This window comes from Onychomys torridus, chromosome 8 (assembly GCF_903995425.1).
Source record: "Onychomys torridus chromosome 8, mOncTor1.1, whole genome shotgun sequence".
Taxonomy (NCBI): domain Eukaryota; kingdom Metazoa; phylum Chordata; class Mammalia; order Rodentia; family Cricetidae; genus Onychomys; species Onychomys torridus.
In genome coordinates, this window is record NC_050450.1 from 8,805,719 (window position 1) to 8,829,438 (window position 23,720).

At 44.3% G+C, this 23,720-nt stretch overlaps 1 protein-coding gene across 1 annotated transcript in view; it reads right to left on the reverse strand.

The window, feature by feature from the left end:
* The window catches only part of Snx29 (sorting nexin 29), a 470,841-nt gene that overhangs the window by 278,175 nt on the left and 168,946 nt on the right, over positions 1-23,720 (reverse strand). Inside the window, exon 14 of the mRNA XM_036196324.1 lies at positions 5,278-5,360. Coding sequence (XP_036052217.1) covers positions 5,278-5,360 — 83 coding nt within the window. The remainder of the gene's footprint in view (positions 1-5,277; positions 5,361-23,720) is intronic.

Consider the following 23,720-nt stretch of genomic DNA (forward strand, 5'->3'; position numbering starts at 1 on the left):
GAGTGCTGGGATTACCACCACCACCTGTTACAAGCAGGAATCCTGATTCCTACTTTCTGGACAAGTGACAATGATGGTTAGTCTGAAATCTCAATGGTGGCTGACAATATGACTGGTACATGGTATGTAGGTATTTGATCAAATGCTACTCTGTCAACTGTGAATTCTCTGTCAGCCTGTATAGCAGAGCTGTGTTTCACCTGCTCGAAGGACTTAAGATGGAAGAAAGGATGTAGTCAGTCACAGGATTCAAAGTCAAACTGTGAAATCAACTCTTCCCAGGTATCTAGTCTGCAGGACACCTTATAGATGATGGAGCTGTTGAACTTCCATAGTCATAGGAGCCAGTTTCCTAAAAATAACCCCCTGGTACAGACTGACTATATGCATGTGTTTTTGGAAGTTGTTTACAATGCACTTCCTGTTCACTTAGGTAATACTATATCCTTCTGGGGTCTTTGAAGTAGTTGAAGACTAAACAGTCATAAGTATAGCTGTCCTTAGTCATGATAAAAGATAAATTAGATATAAAACATTAGACTCACAAAGAATAGATGGCAGAATATTTTCTAATTTTTCCAAATATAACATAGATATTATAACTATAATTTTTGCTTGATAACTGCTTTGTTACATATAATTTTACTATGTTAAAATTAAAACCTTCCTTTTTGATTAGAAAGAAAAGGGGAAGTACTGTGGGATGTCTGACTATATGCTGCTCCCATCAGTTAGTAAATGAAACTGTTTTGGCCTATGGCAAGAAAGCCTACAGCCAGGCAGGAAATCCAAGTGGAGGGACAGAGAAAAGAAGGGCAGATTCTGGAGAGATGCCAGCCACTGCCAAAGGAGCAGTAAGATGGCAGCAGACCGGTAACGCCATGGCCACTTGGCAACTTACAGATTAATAGAAATGGGTTAAGTTATAAGAACTACCTAGCAAGAAGCCTGTCATAGGCCATACAATTGGTAATTAATATAAACTTCTGAAGGATTATTTTATAAGCGGCTGCAGGCCAGGAGGGACCAGAGAAACACAGACCACAGGGCTGGGTGGGACCGGAGAAAATTCTGACTACATTTTGGCACCCAACATGGGACAAGAATTTCCACCCAAAACCTGAGAAAGCTTTAAAAAGGACTCTAAAATGGAGCCAAGCACAGCCTCCTAATTCATGTCACTCATGGTGGGCTACAGGATAGAGACACATATCCTGGCTGCAGCAGGCTGCAGCAGCAACATGGAGGCCTCCTGTGGTCTCTGAAGGGCAAAGCAGCAATACAAAGAGGCTTCTCCCAGGCACTACCTCTGGGCTTGGGAGCACAGCCACAAACTTAAAGAAACAGTCTTACTGCTAATACTGCTTCCAAGAATTGGGGAGGTAAGCATGACTCAGTGCCTGCACCATGTTGAAAAGCTGAGATGGGCAGAGTCAGCAGCCAAAGCCACTGTTTCAGTCCTAACCACACTGCAATTTAAAGCAATGATCAGAAAAGGGTTATAGATACACAAAAGACCTGACTCTGTGTCAGTGTGTAGGTGGGTGGGGGTGCTGGTATACATCTACCTTTGGGGTCTTGGTTTCTATGTGTATATAGAATGACAACAGCACCATCCTTCTGCGGCTGTCAGGGGAGTGGCCAGGCCACAGGAGAGACCCTGGATGAGAGTTTATCTATCTATGGATATGTGACCTAAGGACTTATCTAGGTATTCTCAGGCCAAAACCAACTCACTGCCCTAGAGATCACCAAGTTAGCTAGTCTGGCTGGCTAGTAAGACAGAGGGATCCCTTGTCTTACACCTACCTCACCATGGCTGGAATTTCATGTATGAGCCACCACAATCAGCTTTGTAAGTCAGGGTCTAGGGATCAAGCTTAGGTCCTCATGCTTACAGGGAACTTTCCTCACAAGAATATCACCCCAGCTCCCTAGCCATACATCTTGATTCAGGACATGAGCAATATGCCCGAGATGAAATCAAACACATACAGAGTCAATTCCTACTCTCTGGTCATCCATGAAACTGTCTGATACTGGCTCCCTGCAGAGTAGGGAAGGACCCCAGTTCCTTAATAACAAAGTTGGCATTATGTCCAGAGGAGTTACCATGGATGCTTAATTGCCAAGCTAGTTCCTGGGGGTATGGGGACCCTTCTGCCACAGCTGTAATATTTCAGGGAGAATACAAAGGTGACATCCAGAGCAAGAGCCAAAAGCAAAGGGGAGATAAGCTTTCCCAAACCTCCAACCTGGCTAGGAAATGCAGTGCTCAGGAGAGAGTAGCCCACCCTTGCTCTCAACCATAACAGCAGCCAAAGCCATCAGGTGAGGAGGCCACCCCAAATTCTATTCCACATTTCCTCCTCATAGCAACAGAAAAGTGGAAATTTGATTTGTACCTGTAAATTTAAAGGTTGTTGACATTGTATTTTAAAAGTTAATTTTATGCTGTTTATTTTTTACCCTGGAAGCATTTTTCCATAACAAGAATATAAGGATAAAGGTGAAGGTCCCAGGACAGCAATCAGGAGTGCTGTCCACTGCAAAAGTACTTAGGGCTTAAAAAGATTTTCAGTCTCTTCCCTCTGATGAGCTCACAGCTATTTAATTCAGTTTTGCCAAAGATAAAAAGATACTTTATACTTGAACCAAAAAGTTCTTATGCTATGAAAATATATTCTCAGTTCCCCTATAACTCAGGAAACTTAGGCACTGATGTGTTGATACACCATCAATCATATAGGCAAAGTACCCTTTCTCCAGGCTCTCAGTGTAGGACTCCAGCTCCTAGAAGACTGCAGGTGCTGGGACCCAGGCAGTGCAGAAGATGAGACCACCAAAGTTTGAGGAAGAAGGTAAGAGCTTGGGAAGAAAGCTCCCATGCAACTTTGGAAAGCACTGCCTTTTACAACTACCTTTTTAAAATAGACACATCTGTGGAAATATTTTATTTGTGCACCCCAATAAAGCTTATCTGGGGATCAGAGGGAAAAGCCAGCCACTATATTAAACAAAGAGGTCAGGCAGTGATAGCACATGCCTTTAATCCTATCAGGAAGGCAGATAGATATCTGTATGGATCTACGGGAGTTCAAGGCCACACTGGGAACAGAGCCAGGGGTGGTAGTACATACCTTTAATCTCAGTGCTAGTTAACCCTAAAGGTCTGGAGGTCAGTACAGACAGACAGGAAGTGATAGAGCTGGGCAGAAAGAGGAAGTGATGTAGCTGGGTGGAGAGAGGAAGTGAGATGGCAGGGCACAGAAAGGTATATAGATGTGAGTATACAGGAAGTAGCTCTCTTTTGGGCTGAGGATTTCCTAGCAGTAAGAACATGGCTGGCTTCTTTCTGCTTCTCTGATCTCTCAGTTTTTACCCCAATATCTGGCTCTGGGTTTTTTATTAATAAGACCATTTAGCAATTCATCTAACACACATCAACACACATGATTATGGAGTAATCAGTACATACCTACATATATGTAATTTGTAATGCCAAAAAATCAGGGGGAAAGGCTGGGGGCTGGGAACAGAGTCTGGCTATGCAACTCAGGCTAGTTTTTAACTAACAAACCTTTGGTCCCAGCTTTGAGTGTTGGGATTATAGGCCTAGGCAATGGTGCAAGGCTGTTTTCATGGTGCTGGCACATTGCTGGTGCTCCTTGATAATTGTGACTAAAAGCAGAGAATCACAGGACTCCATAAACAACAACAGGGCAGCTGATGTGTGCCCAATACTGAGCTCAGCCCTGTAGTGTGAGAGGATGTCCAGGTACGTAGTGTGTCTTAAAACACCACACAATAGAACATGGAAAGGTGCTGCTGCTACTTGGAAGGAGACTATGCTGGTCATCTTACTGCAGTCCAGCAAGGGTGATCACAAGCACATGCTGGAAAGCCCTGCATCCAGTTTTGCTTCAGAGCACTCATGCTGCATCTTGAGAAATGGAACTTCAGCTGCAATCTGTACACTACAAACTCCACTTGTGCATTTGGGGAAAAGGGCTCCAAAGATCCTAACTCAGAAATGCATCTCACAGTGCTGTGCTTTCTAAATCAAAAGCAAGCTGGGGAGATGGTACATGAGGACCTGAGTTTAATCCCCAGCATCTGTGTCAAAAAACCTGACACCATGATATATGCTTATAACCCCAATGCTGGGGAGGAGGAGACAAATGGATCCCTGGAGCCCACTGGCTGTCCAGTCTAGCCAATTGGTGAGTTCCAGGTTTGGTGAGATAGCATGCTTCTAATAATAAAGTGGACAGCTCCTGAGGAACACCATAGAGGTTGATCTCTGGCCTCCATATAAATATGCTGTGGGTCCATAAACACAGGAGGGTACTAGCTGGGGAGACGAGTTTGCAGGAGTGAGGGGATAAGAGAGGGGATGGAGGGTGAATATGATCCCAATACATTGCACATATGCATAAAACTGTCAAAACTAAAATATTAAATAATACCAACAGCCAAACATTACCTGTTGGCTATTCACACCAACTCAAGCAGCAGGGAAGCCCATCCCTGCTGTGGGCAGATACTCCCTTTGTGAACTTTGTAAACTCTCAAGGCAAGCAAGTGGCCCAGGCCCCCTGAACTTGCCCCAAGATCAGGCCACATAATCCTAGGTCACCGTGGAAAGTCCCCCTCACCCCCCACAAGAAACCCTATATAAACCCTGTGTTCTGCTCAGTTTTTTGTTATTTCTTACCCAAACAGAAGCAGCCACCCTCCTGGGTTTTCCCTCCCAATAAATCTCTTGTGTGAGGTTTGCTGTGCAGGATGACTTAGTGGTATTCCTGACTCCTGACTGCTGGAATGTCTTTCCACCCAAGCTGTACCGCTTACACTACCCAGCACCTATCCTGTGCTAAATCCCATTTTACACATGAGAAAACTGAGGTACAGAGAGATAAGAAACTATAAAAGAGCTAGGATCGAGCCTGGCAACTCGTAAGTCCAGGGAGGTCTGATTCTTCACCATGCCTACTCTCTGCTGTTTATATCCCTGGCCTCATGTGAACCAACCATTGCACAGGACTCAAAATATTCTAGACCTAAAGTCCATAGTGCTCAAATCATACAACCTTTGCTAAGTCTAGTGAGGCTTAGTTTTCGTTCAGCAAAAACATACAGCAGGGTTTTCTGTCCAACTCCATGTCTGGAACCCCACAAGCACCAGTTCTCTGCTCCTGGAGCATGTGTCCATCCCCTCCTGGAGCCTGCCAGGGGAACAGCCAGCCCTCCCCCATGGGCTTATCTCCACCTCACCTTCAGCTGTTGGACCTTCTCTTTTCAGCATCTGGACAGCTCCTACATATTTCTTCAGCTGGACTTTGAGCACCTCGTTTTCTCTGCAGGTACAAGAATGTTAAAAAAAAAAAAAAATTTAAAAACTAACAATTTCCACCCTAAGCAGGGGAGGGAATCTGTGAGAAAAGCACACAATTTGTATCTTACAAATGTTAATGTGTTATCCTGTATCACAGATTAGCACTGAAAATGACTGTAACTAAGGGCACACTTCTGGAACTTTCCTTTTGGAATGCTGGTGAATGCCAACTGGTTCTTGTGCCTACAGACTTGGAATGCAAACATGTGCTATGTGAACCCACCAACCTGCCAGTGCTGTTCTGGGTCAGGCACTTGATGATAATATTTTCTCCAATGACAGAGGCACACACTAAACACAGTTTACCTGGCCCAGTTATTGTGTATTACATGACTTGCCTCTAACTAAGTGTTTATACACCATCACAGGAAGGAGCACAATTCTTACTTTGTAGATGGGGAAACTGGGACACCAGGAGGGAACCAGTGACCAAATCCATCCCCAACTCCACATAAGATCATACATCATACAATGGAAGACAGACACTGGGCTACAACCACAACTCCCTCCCAAATCCATTCACCAGGTATACTGGCTGATCATGTGACATGAGGTTTCAGGAAAAGAAACAGACATTTCATCACTACCAACCATATAGCTTGGACCCTGAACATGTCAGCTCACCAAATCACACATGCATGCATCTATCCATCCATTATATCCACCACATAGCTTGGACCCATATAAGCTCACTGGATCACATCTACATTCATCCATCCATCATTTGTGTAAAACTCACAATGGACCTGATGTATTCTTCCAGTTCAGATTTTCCTGCGTCCTTCTAGAGACTGAGATTTAATCTCTCATCAGCTAAACCACAGGAGGCTCCTTGTCCACATTTTATTTCTGCCTCTCACTTCCCACCTCAGATCTTCTGTGTGTTGTTAAACACACTGAAATGTTCTGTCTTCATAATAAAAAGAGCTCAAAACTGAATTTCTTCTATGACTGCACAAATAAAGACTCATTGCAAAATATTCCAACAATCAGAACAAATTTAAGAAGGGGAAATTAGCTGAAAACCCAACACTTTGAAATAAAGCCAATTAAGATTCTCCTCTCTCCTGCCACACTTAGGGCATGTGAGAATGTTTTATGGAAGAAATAGCCTGTCATGTCCCCTTAACACTTTTGGTTGGAAATAAATTATGTTCCTTGACATCTTCTACAGGTCTACTCACTCCAGGATTCAACAGCAAACCTGGTGTACATTGTCATGCCCTACAGCATTCACAATAACCACTACAAGGCATGCACACTCCTGCAGAGTCCATTGCACAGGGCAGTTGCACAGTGCACACTTTCTGCAAGCAAGCTGTTCTCTTTAACTGCACTGCAGCAAGCACTAATTCAGTCTATTGACAAATAGAAATAGATTCCTTAGTGCAATGCTTCACACTAACTTAGCTGTAAAGCCTGGAACTGCCTGTGTCTGTCTCCAGTGCCCCACACTACATCACAATCTATAAAGACAGCACTTCCTTTTCATTGTTCTTTGTGGTCAGTCTGGGGAGAGAGAACAAGGTCATGTTGTATGATATTTTGCTTATGTCTGACAAATAAAGCTTGCATGGAGGGCAGAGGGCAGAGCTAGCCACTAGTTAACCATAGAGGCCAGACAGTGGTGGCTCACAACTTTAATCCCAGCCCTTGGGAGGCTCACACCTTTAATCTAAGCACTTCGGAGGCTCCTGCCTTTGATCCCAGCACTTGAAAGGCTCATTTAATCTCAACACAATTGGGAGGTGGAGACAGGAATATGAGGCAGGTGGAGACAGAATCTCACCCTATTCTACCAGAGGATCCGGAGAAGTAAGAAGTCACTGGTGGCTGCTCCTCTGCTCCTCTGATCTTTCAAGTTATTACCCCCGATATCTAACGCCTGGTTTTTATTGATAAGACTAATTATCACCCAACATGGAGCAACAATTTCCATATAAAGCCTGAAAAGGCTTTAAAAAGGATTCTAAACACACAAAAAATGGAGTCAAAATTCAGCTTCTTGGTAGCTGCTTTTTCTTGGGTAGACTATGTTTGTTAGAGGCAAGCAGAGGCTCGGCTCCTTTAAGAGACAGCTTCCTGACTCAGTGCCAGCAGCAAAAACCACACAGCTCTTTCAATGGGCTTTATGAACCGTGGGAGACATGCTACTCAATGGCAGCATGGACCCAGAAGCTTCCCAGAGCTGGGGAGGTGAACATGGTTCTCACCAATGCCTCTGCCATGAAGCTGGGCTCCTGGGGAACCAAGCAGGGCAGAGCCAGTTGCCAGGGCAGAGATAGAGGTCCTATCCACACCACTTAACAATTTAAAGATTCACGTGGTCAGCAAACAAGAGAGATGTGCAGTAAAGACAGATTCAGGGGGGAAAAAAACCCTCTAAATGGGTGGTTATAGTGTGTTTAAAAATATACATAGGCTTGGGAGAAAAAAGAAAAATGGTAGAGAAAGTCCTTAAAAAATAGAGTAATAAAAAATATGATAAGCCACATAAAGATGGAAAACACACAGAGTCTAGATTCTATATTTTATTGTGTTGTCTTTAGATCTTTTGACTGTTAATGGTCAAATGATAACTGCTGAGAGACATTTGATTGTGAAAGCTACTAAATTAAACCAACCCATATATTTAAAAATACCTTGACTTCAAAATTTAAATCAAAAGATATGTTACTTTGGGAAAGAGACTTGCTTTTTTTTCTTTTCTTTTTTTGTTTTTTGTTTTTGTTTTTGAGCTCAGGATCAAACCCAGGGCCTTGAGCTTGCTAGGCAAGCACCCTACCATTGAGCTAAATCCCCAGCCCGAGGTTTGCTTTTATTTCCACAGGAAATGAGAGGTTTAACTAAGGAAGACCCCCTGAAGAATCTCTGATGGGAGTGGATGGCCCACATGATCCAGTGTCTCAGAGAACTTCTGTTGCAGTTTCCTCTCAGTTCTACAACCAGAACAGCTTCAAGGCTGCTGGCTGAGATGGTCCAGCCATATTCCCAAAAGATGGGTCATAGATATTTATTATCACGTAAGAGGGGTAATGGTCAAGGAAAAAGCTGAACAAAGGAGATGAGATTCAGGGATCTCGTTGTGAAAAGAGAAGGGGGATAGAAACGTGGTTATGCAAGTTAGACTAGAAAGTGAATTAGGTACCACACTTTGAACTCACCAAGAGAGGATAACGGAGTATTTTCTCTGAATTTGTCAAATGCAAATGGACTAGACATTATTAATATAATTCTTGCCTATAGTTATTGTACTTACTGTATTTAGACAAGACGGAAGAAATGTTGTGTGATATGTTATTTGTGTTCTGACAAAGCTTGCCTGGAGATCAGAGAGCAGAGTTAGTCACTGGTTAACCATAGCGGCCTGGCAATGGTGGCTCACATCTTTAATCCCAGCACTTGGGAGGTGCAGACATGAATATAAGGCAGGTAGAGACAGGATCTCACCCCTATTCTGTCAGAGGATCCAGTGATGATCCAGTAAGAAGTCACTGGTGGCTGTTGCTCCTCTGCTTCTTTGATCTTTCAGGGTATTATCCCGATATCTGACTCCTAATTTTTATTAATAAGACTAATTAGAATCATGCTTCAGGGTCAAATGCAGGAAGCTACAGATGTTTAGGAATTGCCATGGGGAACATCCCAGCTCGCTGAATGGACATCTTTGGCAGCTGCCAGTTCTTCCCAGCTGGCTTTGCCCTGGTGGGAAACTAACACTCTCACATCTCTGGGATATGGAAAATCTCAAGTGAGAATGTACTCGCACTGTCTTGGAAAGGATAAAGGCCTAGTGTGCTGGCCAGGGAGCAATGGCTACTGACTCCTAGGAACAACCAACCCAGTTATTGTTTTACATTTTTATTTTGAAATAGTTAAAGATTTGCAGGAAGTTAGAAGATAGCAAGAGGTCCTGTACAGCCCTGGCCCAATTTTCCCAGGTAGGTACACCTTTCATAGCCACAAGGCAGATGCCACCATAACCAGATACCTACAATGAACACAGTGTATGATTAGGCCATCTGCATTATTATAATTGGCCTTGAACACGAGGTGAGCCCTGAGCCTTAGCATCCTGAGTATTGGAACCACACACCCAGCTCATAGTATGTCTCTGAAGAGGGGACACAGAGACTTCAGTGACCACAGCAGTCAAATAGGCTGTGCCAGTAAAAGAAGCCAGGTAGGTGCTTGGGACTCAGGGATAGTGGCACTCGAAGGACTTCTTGTCCTCTGCAATAGTCACTGATGTCCTCGCTGGGCCTGGCTCTACTGAGAGATAGTGGAAATTAACATCTAGGACAGTGGTACTCAACCTTCCTAAGGCTGCAACCCTTTCATACCATTCCTCATGCTGTGGTGACCCCAACTATAACATTATTTTCATTACTACCTCATAACTGTAATTTTATTGCTATTATGAATTATAATGTAAGTATCTGATCTGTGACCCCTGTAAAAGGTTCATTCAACCCCCTAAGGGGTTGAGACCCACAGGTTGAGAACCACTGACCTAGCAGAAGGTCTTCATCACTGGCTGAGTGCCCTTGAAGGAGACAGTGGGGCCTGACAGCCTCTTCCCTTCCTCTTTTTCTCCTGGCCCTATGGTGACCAACTTTGCTCCCTGTCAGGGAATGTTTCCTCACTACAGATTCAAAAGTAGCCAATAAACCACAGACTAAAGCCTAACAGAACTGTGAGCCCAAACAACCCTTTTCTCTTCTTCAGTTGACTGTCTTGGGGTTTTGTTACAGTAACGGGAAGCTGACTAATGTATATCCCCCCCATCTAAAAGGTGCGTTTTTTTCTTCCTTTTTTTTTTTTTTTTTTTTTTTTTTTTTTTAAAAACCTTCACATGTCACTAACTCAAGAAAACAATTCCCATAGTTTGGACAACTAATTTACAAAAATAAAAAAAAAAAATAATGAATTTTTTTAAAAAAAATTATAACATTTCATTGTTTACTTGTGTGTTTGTGGATGTGTCAGCCAGAAGCAAGGCCTTAACTTGTAGTTCTGAAAAGCCATTTAGAATGTACCATTCTACTCACTACATAAACCCACATTATGGCTACACTATATTAATACTTAACACGGCTGTCAGTGGAGCTGAAGCACATTAATCCTGGAGTTCAAATCCCAGTTCTCAGGGCCTCAGTGATGAGGGACAACAGCTTCTCCAGTTTCCACATGATGTTCACTGGATGTCAAGTGACATTTTAACAACTGTAATATTTGCTTCCTCACTCCCTCTAGCGGAAGAAGCACTATGTGTCACTTCTGGGATCACTTAAAAGACGCTGCCATAGTCTCTTTCTCTGGAAGGCTCCCATCTCTTATTCCCAGGCAGCCTGTGGGAAGCCACACAGCAGAGAGAGGCCACCCAGGAGCTTCATGAGTGACTCTGCCAGGAACCTTGTAGCCCCATCAAGTGTTAAGTGACTAGAGCTCCACCCAACACCTCAGCTAACCTCACCAGACCCTGGGCCAGAGGGACCAGCTAAGCCACGCTCAGGCCTCTGACCCTCTGAAACTATGAGGAATGGCGGTACCTAGATTGAATCTAGGACCTCAGATGCTAGGCAAGCACGTTACCATTAACACTGAGCTACAGTGCCAGCCTAATTAACTAAATTTAAACTGATTCATGCAACTTTATATACACTAATTCACTTGATCCTCATGGCAGTCCCATGAGGTATTTTTATATCCCATGTTGAGCCTAGAAACAGAGCATAGGAAACAGAGGTAAACATTTCAGAGGTCAAATATCTTGCCCAGGGTGATTAATTTCCTCTGACCCACCACATCCTTTGTCAAGGTGAAGGTCAAAGCCCTGCTCACATCCAGCTAACTGAGCACAAGCAATGCCCTCTCTGCACCTCACTTTAATCCTAAATAACAGAAGAGCGTCAGGAGCTCTGAGGGTCAGTGCGGCTTGCACAGTTCTTCAAACAACCACTTCTCTGGACTTCACACCAGTGCTGAGCATCGCTCAGACACATGAGTGGGCACAAAACAGCTCACAGAGGTGACCTTCAGGAAGGAGCTATGGCCTTACAGGTCAGCAAATAGATAGCAGAGTTCCAGACCACACCTATAAAATGAGAAGGGGATGGGAAGGAGGACACAGGGTGGTCCAGGAGGATACAGGGTGGTGGGATGTTTTATAGAGGAGTCTACAAGGATTTTCTGGAAGTTGACAGACTTGAAGGAGGTTGAATCAGGATGGGGGATTGGTTGCACATAAGCTACCTGCAGGCCTGTTAAAATGCAAATTTGATTCAGAGCAGTGCAGCTAGATCAGAGGGGAGGGCTGAGAAAGCCCCAGGAATCTGGAAAGACTGGAGCCAGGCATGAGTCATGAAGGCCCGAGTCAGAGCAAGAACTGAGAGCAGCCAAAGAATGGCTGAGGGGGACATAAAGGCCATGTGAGAAATACAGAGTGGATGTGAACACAGCAGAGACCAGCTGACCTTCTAGAGGGCAACCACTTTGGTCATCCAGCCAAGAAATGATGGTGGTCAGGACTGGAAGGACTGGGAAGCAGCCACAGAGGGGGAGAGAAGTCCACTGCATTTCATCTACAGGAGTTCAGACCATCTTGCTGCCTGCTGCCAACCCTGATTCGCCTGCTGGCCACCCTGTAGTTTCCGTTGAAAGCTCAGGGAAGATGTAAATCATGGAGTAGGTGGCAGCAAGTGCCTCTCTTACAGCTTCCAGTGACTACAGTAATTAATGTGTGCAAGTCAAAGCGATTACGCCTGCTGGATGTCAGAATAAACAACCAGCAACCCCAGACGCACCATTCAAAGTATAATTACTCAAAACAAAACCAACAACCTGGTAAGTGCATTTGGTAATTCACAGGCATCAAAACACCACAATAAGACACACCTACAAAAATCTGTTCTCCTGGGCCAGACAAAAGCTTGGCTTCAGATACCTCAGTTCTCCTAGCCACTGATACTAAGTAAACACTACATCTAACTACACCCAACAAGTAGAATATGGTGTGTGAGAGGCTTGGCTTCACAAAGCCATGAGGACTACCTGAAGCAGGCAGTGATGAACCAGCCTGCCTCCATCTCATAGGAAAGACAAACTTGGCTCATTCCTGTTTATAATTACATCTCTGTTTCTCAAGGATTGGGCTACACCCCACCTGTAACCTTAACTACAAATGGTTCTGTACTGCGAGTTCCGGGAAACTGCAACAATGCCTTTGTTTCAAAAGATTATTATGATCACCTGTTGTTATGGCCACCTGTTGCTGTGACTACCTTAAAGCCTGCTTTAATTAATTTGGCCACAACGGTTCGGGTTGGTGGTCTTTCTCCTTCCATCTTTGGAATAAACTGCAGGAACAAAAGACACCTAGTCCAATGGTGCTGAAAGCAACTCCTCAAACCTCAAGATCGCTGTAAATACTACCAAAGCTACCTGCATGTCTGTTAGTCTCCCCTTGGCCGCCCCTCTTGTGAAGGCTCTCTAGCCCTGAAGCCTGTTACTCTGAATATAACACATGTTTTAGTTCTCTACAGAACACTGCTGCAGTCACACCTTTGTGTAATCCTGTCTATACTGATCCAGTTCCTACAGTAAGCAAGGGCTGCTGAAGGAGAAAGGCCGTGGAGACTTTGTCAATATTACAGATTTAAGTGCCCAGAGAGAAGTAATTTCCATAGGAAATGACAAGAGCCAGGATTAAACCCTGCAGAGTGACTCCAGAGTTAGAGGGGGACCAGTCTTCCACCAACACTAAGACAGCAGTGAGAAGATCAGGGTGGCAGCATATGAAGCTACTACACCATCCCTTCATAAATGTCCTTACTCTCCAGGTTGGACCCTCACATTTCCTGCCTAGCAGCTGTCAGGGAACCCAGGGATGCTCAGCCAACCATCTAACTCAGCCCTTCCACTGCTGTAGAGTTTAGCTTATCACAGCCCCTCCCCATGACATGCCTTCTGACACCTGTACCATTATTATGGCTGACTAGATTTTGCCCGTGATTCAGCACAGGTGATAACTAGCCAAGGACAACCAAGAATGGACCTAAGATGTCTGGATCTCAACAATTCAACCCTTCCAACTCCTGTGAGGAGTGGGGTTGGGGCAGGGTCTTCCGTTCTGAGGCCAGTAGAGGTGAATTACTTAAATGAGAACTGATCAAATAATCAAATGCAGCTGGGCAGTGGTGGCACACACCTTTAATCCCAGCACTTGGGAAGCAGAAGCAGGTGAATTTCTGAGAGTTTGAGGCCAGCCTAGTCTACAAATTAAGTTCCAGTTCAGCCATGGCTACACAGAGAAAACCTGTCTCAAAAAACAAAAAACACACAAACAAAAAATTTAATTAAAAGGATAACCAAATTTATCAGAAAGTGGGAGCCAGGCTCTCGCTACTGAAGAAAGGAATAACAAATATGTAAAGGAAAAATGGGAAAGTCAAAATTCAGGCGATTGCTAATGAACTCATGAGACCATCCCCAAAGAGCATCCTCACTGGGCAAAACTGGGACAATTTGACCATTGAAATAGTGACAGAAATGAATTATGAGCTAGTGAATAAAACAGAAATGGTTACTACAGAAATTAACAAGTAAAAAGGTTAATTATAATAGAATATTCATAGCTCCAAAATCTTCTTCACAAAATCCTGTTTGCAAAGGGGCAAAGAGTAGCTTCAGCAGAGCACTTGAGCTGAGTGTGGACCTTAACCTCTTTGGAGACAGAAGGAATTAAGTCCAATACCACCCACAGGGATGCATAGAAGACCTGTCTCAATTTACGATAATCCCACCAAAGATGCACAAACTCAATCTAATCAAAGGAGACAATAAAAACAGCAGGACGTTCTGCAAAATAAATGGATGGCATCTTTAAAAATGTCAAGGTCATAAGAGTGAAGGCTAAGGAGCTATGACACTTGCATACAACAGCAATGGGTCAGTCACTCTGGTGTCCGTCATTCTGCAAGACAGGAAACATCTCAGACAAACGGTGAGGGCTTGGCACGGTGTGAAGCTAGTGTGCAACCAAGTGTGAGTGTGGACTTTCTGACCATTGCCGCTGTACTGCAGTGCCAAAGAAGAATGCTTTGCTCGTGGGAAGTACTTGTTAGCCTGTGAAGGGGCAGAGGTCAGAAGTAGAAAGCTAATTCCCAGTCCCCTCTTGGGAATCGCATTCCCTGGAGCAGGGCCTGGAGTCTGCACTTAATAAACTTCCAGGAAATGCAACCCAGGTGCTAAGCTACAGCTCCTTCTATGACAATAAAGGCCAACCATTCTGACAGAACCTGGAAACCACTAGGTGGCAATTGAGAGGTCCGATCGCTCTTCTCTTTCAACCTGCACTTGAGAAAGAGGGAAGGGCTGGAGATGCAGGCTTCTGTTGGTGTTGATACTGATGCAGTGTGGGCACTGAGATATAGTATCTGAATAACAAGCTGAAACTCAATTTGGATTTGGAACAAATCACAATAGTCTCATCAAATCTCAGCCTCTTAAGACCACAGGCAGCAGACTGGACTGTGAATAGAGGAAGAATCTAAAAAACGGTAATAATAACAAGATGCAACAATGGGAACCACAAAGCACAGGCAGAGCAGTGCTACTGAAGAGGGCAGATTATTACAGCTGGAATTGTGGACTGAAGGTTCCCAGGCCTATGGAAGCCTCAGAGGGAGCAAGGAGTTTCCAATTAGGTGAAAGAATTGCCTCAGAAGCCTTACAATGACCCTGGATCAGTGCATAGTAGCTGCTGCCCCTTTAGATAAGGAAAGTGCTTCACCTGGTTCATCCAAAGACACCCTCCATCATCTCTCACTTCTGTCAGCCCTCGTCAATGGGCATTCCCCCCCACCACCACCACACACACACACACACACACACAGAAACTCTAGAGTACAACAAGTTCCTCAAACAGCCTTGGGCTTGGAATTTTAGGAGCAAAACAAGGGCTTGGTATAAAACTAGGTTAACACAGAACCTTAAATAAATGCTAACATGTTCATGCTAACAGGATCCTGTGATGGCTTGGGGATTAAACCACCACCACATGGTAACTCACTGCACTGCTGCAGTCAGCCCCAAGGATCTAACCAAGTGAGCCGCACTGCTAAGCAAACAATTCTTTTCCTCTTGACATCTAATTGATACAGATATAAAAGATGAAAGGGTAGTTTAAGGAACTTACTTCTAAAGAGCAACAACTTGTTTAAAATGTTTTACATTGGTATAGACTTTAGTCTATTGATACAAACTTAAAGTTAATTTTGTTATACTGTGTGCATATTTCTACTCATGTTTAAGGTATTATGTTTGTATAGCTCATTTAAATTGTAATGGATAATTAAAAATAGATTAATAATTAGTCATCTATGATAATCATACTTGTAGCCATGTTAGTTAAGTCTTCTAGGTATACATAGAGATATTTCAGACAGATAGGTAATCTTCAAATACTTCAAAGACCTACAGAATATGGCATTTAAAATATTTTTAAAATTTAGACTTTCTGGACAGTGAGACATGTCTGCTCCTGGCAACACCGATTTACTTCAGAGAGGAGAATGGGCATTAAAGACACTTCATATCTTATCTTCACCTTGGCAAAAATAGCCATTTGGGCAAGAAACTGTTCTTGCCTGGACTGCTTGATCGACTGGACATGCAGGACCCATAGAAAGGTGGCCACTAAACTTTGCTTGACAAAATGGTCCTTCAGGTTCCTGCTTCACAGAGGAAACTGCCAGACATTCTACAGGACACTGAGAGAAGTGACCGAGAGACTCTAGCCCTGTGGGCTGAAGACAAATGCCCCAACATTACAGAGGAACATTAGGTGACTGTTCAGGCTGCCAGCTGTCTCTGTCTACCCTGCAAGACTCCCGAAAGTTGCTTGCATCCTTCTCCCATTTCTCAGGTAATATTATATCCTTCTGAGGTCTTTGATGTGGTTGAAGGCTAGATAGTTATAATTTCCTCAGTTATGATAAAAGATAAGTTAGATATAAAACCTTAGACTCACAAATATAAGATAGATAGGATATCTTCTTTAATATTGTAACTGTAATTCTTGCTTAATAATTGTTTTGTTATATGTAATTGTACTATGTAAAAGTTAAAACCTTCCTTAAAAAAAAAAGAAAAGGGGAAGTGCTGTGGATATCACTCTATACAAATAAAATGCTGTTTGGCCAGTGGTCAGGCAGGAAGTATAGGCGGGACAAGAAAGTAGAGAATTCTGGGAAGTAGAAGACTGGAGAGAGACACCACCAGCCGCCGCCATGAGAAGCAACATGTAAAGACACAAGTAAGCCACACGCCATGTGGCAAAGTATAGACTAACAGAAATGGGTTAATTTAAGATAAAAGAAGTAGATAACAAGAAGCCTGCCACGGCCATACAGTTTCTAAACAAATGTAAGTCTCTGTATGCTTTCTTGGTTGGGTCTGAGTGACTGTGGGACTGGCGGGTGAGAGAGATTTGTCCTGACTGGGCCAGACAGAAAAACTCTAACTACATCTAATGACTGCAAGAAGTGGCATAGTTGTCACTAATATTAGTCAGCACACAATTAGAGCCCCTTCCACTGTGTTCCCTTTCACACCAAAACTTCAGGACTAACTACTGGAAAACTATGCTATATACTCCTACATAGAGGTGTGTGCTTCTGGACTGCAGGCTAGAGCCATGGGCTCCAAATGCGACTCGGATGGAGAGGACACCGGGAAGGCAGCCAGGCACACTGAGTTTGTAGTCCAGGAGACTGGCTAGCATCTGTTAGAAGGGTGAAGTGAAACTCTGGACTAAGGCTGCCTGCAGAGGGTCCTATGGAGTCTGACTCCTTAATGACTTCATTGATGACACTGCTGCCTCTGGCCATGCCTCCTTAAAAACAAGAATGTGGGCTTGCCCATCCCTGTATTCCCAACGCAAAGCACAGCACACCAAAGGAACTCAGGCACAAAGTCTGAAGGCAGCCCAACAAAGGGTGGTGCATAAACCTTGTCAAGCTCCTGAATGAAAGTGGAAATCACTATAAAAGACACACTAGGAACAATTAGGGAATCGTGACTATGGACTATGGCATTATTATCTCGGGCATGCAATAATGTAGTAATGAAGAAGAATGCCCTTGTTTTAGGAGATAAATGCTGGTAGATTTAGGGGGCAAGAATGGTAATGTGGTGTGGTTAGTTTCTTGGTCAACTTGTTAACACAAGCCAGGGTCATGTGGGAAGAAGGAACTTCAATGAGAAAATGCCTCCAACAGATGGGCCTGTAAGCAAGTCAGTGGGGGCATTTTCTCAATTCATGGTTGATGTGAGAGCGCCCAGATCACTGTGGGCAGTACCACCCCTAGGCAGGTGGTCCTGAGTTCCGTAAAAAAGCAGGTTAAGTAAGCCATGGAGGGTGAGCAAGAAAGTAGCATTCTCCCAAGGCTTCTGCTTCAGTCCCTGCCTCCAGGTTCGTGCCTTAAGTTCCCCCTGAATTCCCTTCATGATGAACTAAGCTGTAAGATGAAATAAACCCTTCCCTCTATAAGTGGCTTTTGGTCATAGTGTTTATCACAGCCATAGAAAGCAAATTAGGACTGTGTTGGGAAAAACTTTCAGACATTCAAACAGTGGTATGTGTGCAACTAGACATGTCTGTTTATTCAGTTGGAAAAAAGACGGAAAATAAGGCCAAATGTATAAAATATAAACATCCAGGCACTGGTACCCTCTGTGTCATTGTGACAATACCACCTGACAGAAACAGCTTTTGGAAGAACAATTAGTTTTGGTCACTAGTTTGGTTCACAGTTTGAGGGGATTTCAGTCTGTCATGGTGGGTGATGATTGGTAGGGTTCACTGTGGCAGGAGCATATGATGGGTGCTGTGCACATCAGGGTAGGCCAGGAAGTTAAGAGCAAGTGGTGAGTACAACCTTCAAATGACCACCCAGGTGACCACTGATGGCAGCCAGAACCACCTCCTAAGTGCCCCAAGACTCCCCATCACTCACCTCCTGCTGGGAAAAAAAAGCGTTCCCAATATGAGCTTATAGGGAAATTCATACCACAGAGCTGGTAAACCTGAAGACAAGCTTGAAGTCTCCAAGATAAAAAGTTGTGGGCATTTTTAACATGTTTTATGAGGAAATTAACCCATATGCAAGACTCATGATGGCATTTGTCTGTCCCACTGAGAGTGACCAGCAGAAGCTGCCCAGGCTGGAGTGAGTGGTGGCTCCTGCACTTCACTCTGCTCCATATATTAAGAAGCCACTCTTGGCCCCAGCAGCCACCTACAGGCCCTGGATGGGCAGCAGCTCTGGGGCGTTCCACAGCAGTCACCTCTGAACACCACAAGCTCTAATCCTTGGTAATCAACTGGCCTGTTGCAAGCTGCCTGTCTGCCTTCCATTTCTTTCACTGGCAGCTTCCTGGCAGTGCGCTTTGTCCAGTGGGATTTTTATTAAGGAAGGATTTAGTAGTATTATTAAAAATACCAATTTAAAAAGGGATTCTGAGAAGACAGCAGTGACAGCAGCATTTTTCAATCTCTCTAAATTCCTACATTAGAAAAAAATTAATAAAGGCGTAAAAACCAAAGTCCATGGATGGCATTTACAATGGAATCAGAGGCAGGGCCCCCAGACACACCTCAAAGTTTAATTAGGCCAAGGCAAACTAATAGCCACAGGCCTGAGCAGCACCTGTGCAGATGGATTCAAATAGGTAACCACTGAAAAGCCCTGATAAGGGGTCCCCAAACCAGCTGCCCAGTGCAGGTAAGGGTTGCAGTTGAACCAGAAGTTCTTCCTTTCCAAATAACAGTGGAGTGCAAGCTGGTGGTAACCTCCACTCACCACAGTTCCCTCTCAAGACAGGCCCACAGACTCTCTTCCATGGCGATGGAGCCCCACAGTGAGGAAAAGACCACAGAAATGGAGCTGTGGCTGAACAGTGAAGAGAGGTGCTAGGGATGGAGAGGAGAAAGGATTGAGGGAGGGAGGAGGGCAAAAGCCAGTGGTTCCAAGAACCAAGTAGTCGGATTCCTGGAAATGATCAAAGGAGGGAGCTCTAGTCCCCATACCTGTAACAGCAGCACTCAGGGCCACTGCAGGAAAATAGCAGGTTCAAGGCCAGGCTGGACTACAATTGTTAGTCCCAGGCTACCCTGGACTACATAGCAAGACTGATTTAAAATGAGAAGAGGTAGAGAAGGAAGAGAAAAGGAAGGAGAAAGAAGAGAAGGGGGAAGGATCATCTACAGGTGATAATAAAAAACATACCAAAAATACCCATGTAACTGCAAGCTTCTATTTCAAGACAAGCCAAAGACAAGGTACAGAAGACGCAAGCCACGGAAGAACAGTGCAAACCACAACTAGAAAAACTCAACACTAAAGACTGAACACAAGAAACCTAAGAAAACACCTTCGAAATGAGAACATAAAAGGTGAGAATTAAGAGGAAACAAAGTGATTAAAACAAAAATCTGAGACAAAGTGGTAAATATTTAAAGACAGACAAATAACAAGATTCAACATACAGAGCCAGAAGCCAGGAGAGAATGACCAGAAGAACGGTCACAAACACTTCATGGTGCCTTTGTCAGAAGAGACATTTGAACCTGCCTGTCACAGAGCACAGGCTACACCTAGGAATATGACTATGAGTGACAGCGACAAGACCTATTCTGAAGAAATTGCCTGGACTCAGGGAGAAGACAACTCCGGGGTCAAGTGCTCTCTAAGGAAGGAGAGTAAGATTAGCCTCCTGTGATGGCAACACTTCAAACGAATGCAGTGGCACACTCTCAAGAAGCAAGAAAATGGGATCCAAAGATGGGTATTCAGCAAACCGGACTTGAAATGGAGAGAACAGAAACCAGCACCAACATGTACGAACTCTAGGACGGTCACTGCTGGCCTCCACTGCAGACACAACTACAGAACAAGCTTGAGGGAATCAAAAAGCCTCTCTCTCTCTCTCTCTCTCTCTCTCTCTCTCTCTCTCTCACTCTCACACACACACACACACACACACACACACACACACACACGGCAACAAGCAATGCAACCACAGAGCATACACCTGCCAAACTGTGTGTACCATGGCTGATAGCACAGCATGCACACACTGGCAATGTGCTCAGGTAATGGCACCTAGAGTGAGAAGGATAGGGAAGGCACATGAAAGAGATGATATCTAAGCAATCATTAGCATATTGGTATAGCAGGTTTGATACTGTTTTCTGAGACTTTATAGACACCAATGCATAGGAATATATATATAGATATATATATATATATATATATATATATATATATATATATACACACACACACATATACATTGTTTATGCATGTTTATATGTCTGTGTGTATAAACACATATTTAAGATAAAATATCCTACGATTTCATCTTGAAAGTCTAAATTCAGTATAAGGTTGCTTAACCACTTACACTGTGGCAAGTGCTTTCACCCCCTGACCCATGTCACCAGCCCAATTTCTTATATTGTATTTGCATATTCTCTCCCCCTCATACAAGGACTCCCAAGATGATATCATCAGGACATAACATACCAACTCATTTGCTTTAAACCATATACACAGGCATTCTCAGAACACCAATACTCAAGTTGCTATGACAGCAAGAACTCAAAAAGTTAGTACTGTTCTGCTGAACACATTCCAGGCACAGTTTACAAGCACCACTCTACGAGGAGAAGAAAGCACCACTCGTTAGAGGGAACTTTACAAACTTCTGAACACACGGGTGAATAGGACCGGTGACCGCCATGAACAGCACTGCCTGTGCACTCCTACCTACTTCTGCTGGGTGCTCTGGCATGGCGACAAGAAAAAGAACTAACGCAGTCAGCAGGTCCCATGGTGGTGGGAGGTGAAGCCTGGGACAAAGGAGACGGAGATAATCACTAGCAGGCTCTGCTCAGTAGCTAGAAAACAGCCAAATGAGAAGAGGAAGGCCAACAGCGGCCACACAGTGCTGGGAGGGTGACGACATGCCGTGTGTGAGTGCCACTGCTTATCCCAATGCTGAGTCAACATGCTTCTTGGTTTCTAATGACAGGCACGCATCACAGGGTGACTGGGTGGACAGATGTTATGAAGCACTGCTAAATAATGCAGTTATTCATTTAAAAAATGACTGAAAAGGGAGCTAGGGTTGTGGCCCAGTAAGGTATAGCATTCACTAGCATGACCAAGACTATGGATTCCATTCCAGGAAGAAAGAAAAGAATGGTTGGAGGGAAGAAGAAATGAGAAAAAATATAAAAAATATTAGCAACATAAATGTATTTAAAAACATTGACCTGCATGTGAGGTGGCTGGTTTGTAACATATGTAACTCTCATCTCAATAAAGCTACTTTTAAAATGAAAATGATTGAGCATTACTACATACCAGGCACCGAGACAAGACAAGCCACTAGGGGTGAGGGTACAAGCCAGTGAGGACTGCTTCTGAAGACACAGAGCTTTAAGTAAGATGATGCCCAACATATACCCACACTAGCAGAGAAAGAGCATGGGGCAGTCACGTCTGGAATCCAACAGCCTTACAACCCTATTATTGGTGTCACTTACAAAAACACCAGCCACCCAGCCCAGCTCCACTGCATCCCAGTACACAGCTAAACAAACTGCGGCTGTGACACTCCAGTCACTGACCAGTGACCACACCCACACACAAACCCCATGCTACAGAAAAGGATACCAGAGCACGAGGAAGATTATGGCTTATCCCAAGACTCAAGCTAATAAAGAATAGAACTTTGGACCCAAACCAGATGAAAAGCTATGAGGTATCAGCAGTCTGCTTAAACTGCTGTAACAAAACACAAGAGATTGGCTGAAACAACCGGTTTTTTATTTCTCACAGATCTAAGAGCTGGAAGTCCAAGACTCGAGTGTCTGGTGTATTCCTCCTAGGGCCTCTCTTTCTTTGACTTGTAGACTTTCATCTTCTCACTGTGTCTCCATGTGACTCCCTCTGAGTGTGAGCCCCCATATCTATCTCTTCCTGTACTATAAGGGCAGTTCAACTGGTTAAGAGTTGCCATGCCTTTATGACACTATTTAACTTTGTTCATCTCATTGGGGTACCTACCACATATACTCACACTGGAAGGTGAGGCTTTAATATATGATTATAGAGACAGGCTTAATAACAAATAGACCAACTTCTAGCAGAGGCCAATGGCTGCTGTAACGTTACAAGAGAGGAAACAGCAACCTAGTAACAGAACAAAGATGGTGCAGATGACCCTGGAATACCAACCCCATAAACAGGACTCCCAAATAACTATTCCCAAACCAATCTCCTTTCAGAAGTTACCTAAGCATTAAGTGAAAAATCATTAAATATTCTTGTTAGACCTCTCAAAAGAGAGCATGCTAAGCTATTTACTGGACCTTCTTACCTCAGGGCCAAGAGAATTAAGTTTTTAAAAATACTAATAATATTTTTTTGGTATAGAATCATTTCCTTCCTCCAAAGAGAAAAACTGACAGACACAAACTCTCCTTAACATGAGCTTATTGAAGAGGAGCAGAGTGCTGACCAGCTGTCCAATGAGGAGCGGAGGGCTGAGCGGCTGTCCAATGAGGGGCGGAGGGCTGAGCGGCTGTCCAATGAGGAGCGGAGGTCTGAGCGGCTGTCCAATGAGGGGCGGAGGGCTGAGCGGCTGTCCAATGAGGAGCGGAGGGCTGAGCGGCTGTCCAATGAGGAGCGGAGGGCTGAGCGGCTGTCCAATGAGGAGCAGAGTGCTGACCAGCTGTCCAATGAGGAGCGGAGGGCTGAGCGGCTGTCCAATGAGGAGCGGAGGGCTGAGCGGCTGTCCAATGAGCCAAGAGACACACGCTCCATCTCCAGGTCTTTTCATTCATTACACGTTGTGGCGTACAAACACCCAAATTGTTCTTGTCTGTCCAAACGCTACCTCCACAGTCATCAAACAGCCCACAAGGTGGTTGGCCGGTTGGTCAGTCGGGGGTGGGGTGGGGGTGGTGTGTGTGTGTGCGCGTGTGTGTGCGCGTGTGTGCGCGTGTGCGCGCGTGTGTGCGCGTGTGTGCGCGTGCGTGTGTGTGTGTGTGTGTGTGTGTGTGTGTGTGTGTGTGTGTGTGTGTGTGAGAGAGAGAATTCCCTTCCCAAGCGCAGCCTGAGTCAACTGCAGTTCAAGCTGTTGCAGAGCTGGCCAGAATCCAGTGGCAAATCCTGATACCTACTGCCTGCACAGCCATTGATTCTCTAGAAAGGTCTGCATCTAGCCAGGATGGGACCTTCTCCTGGTC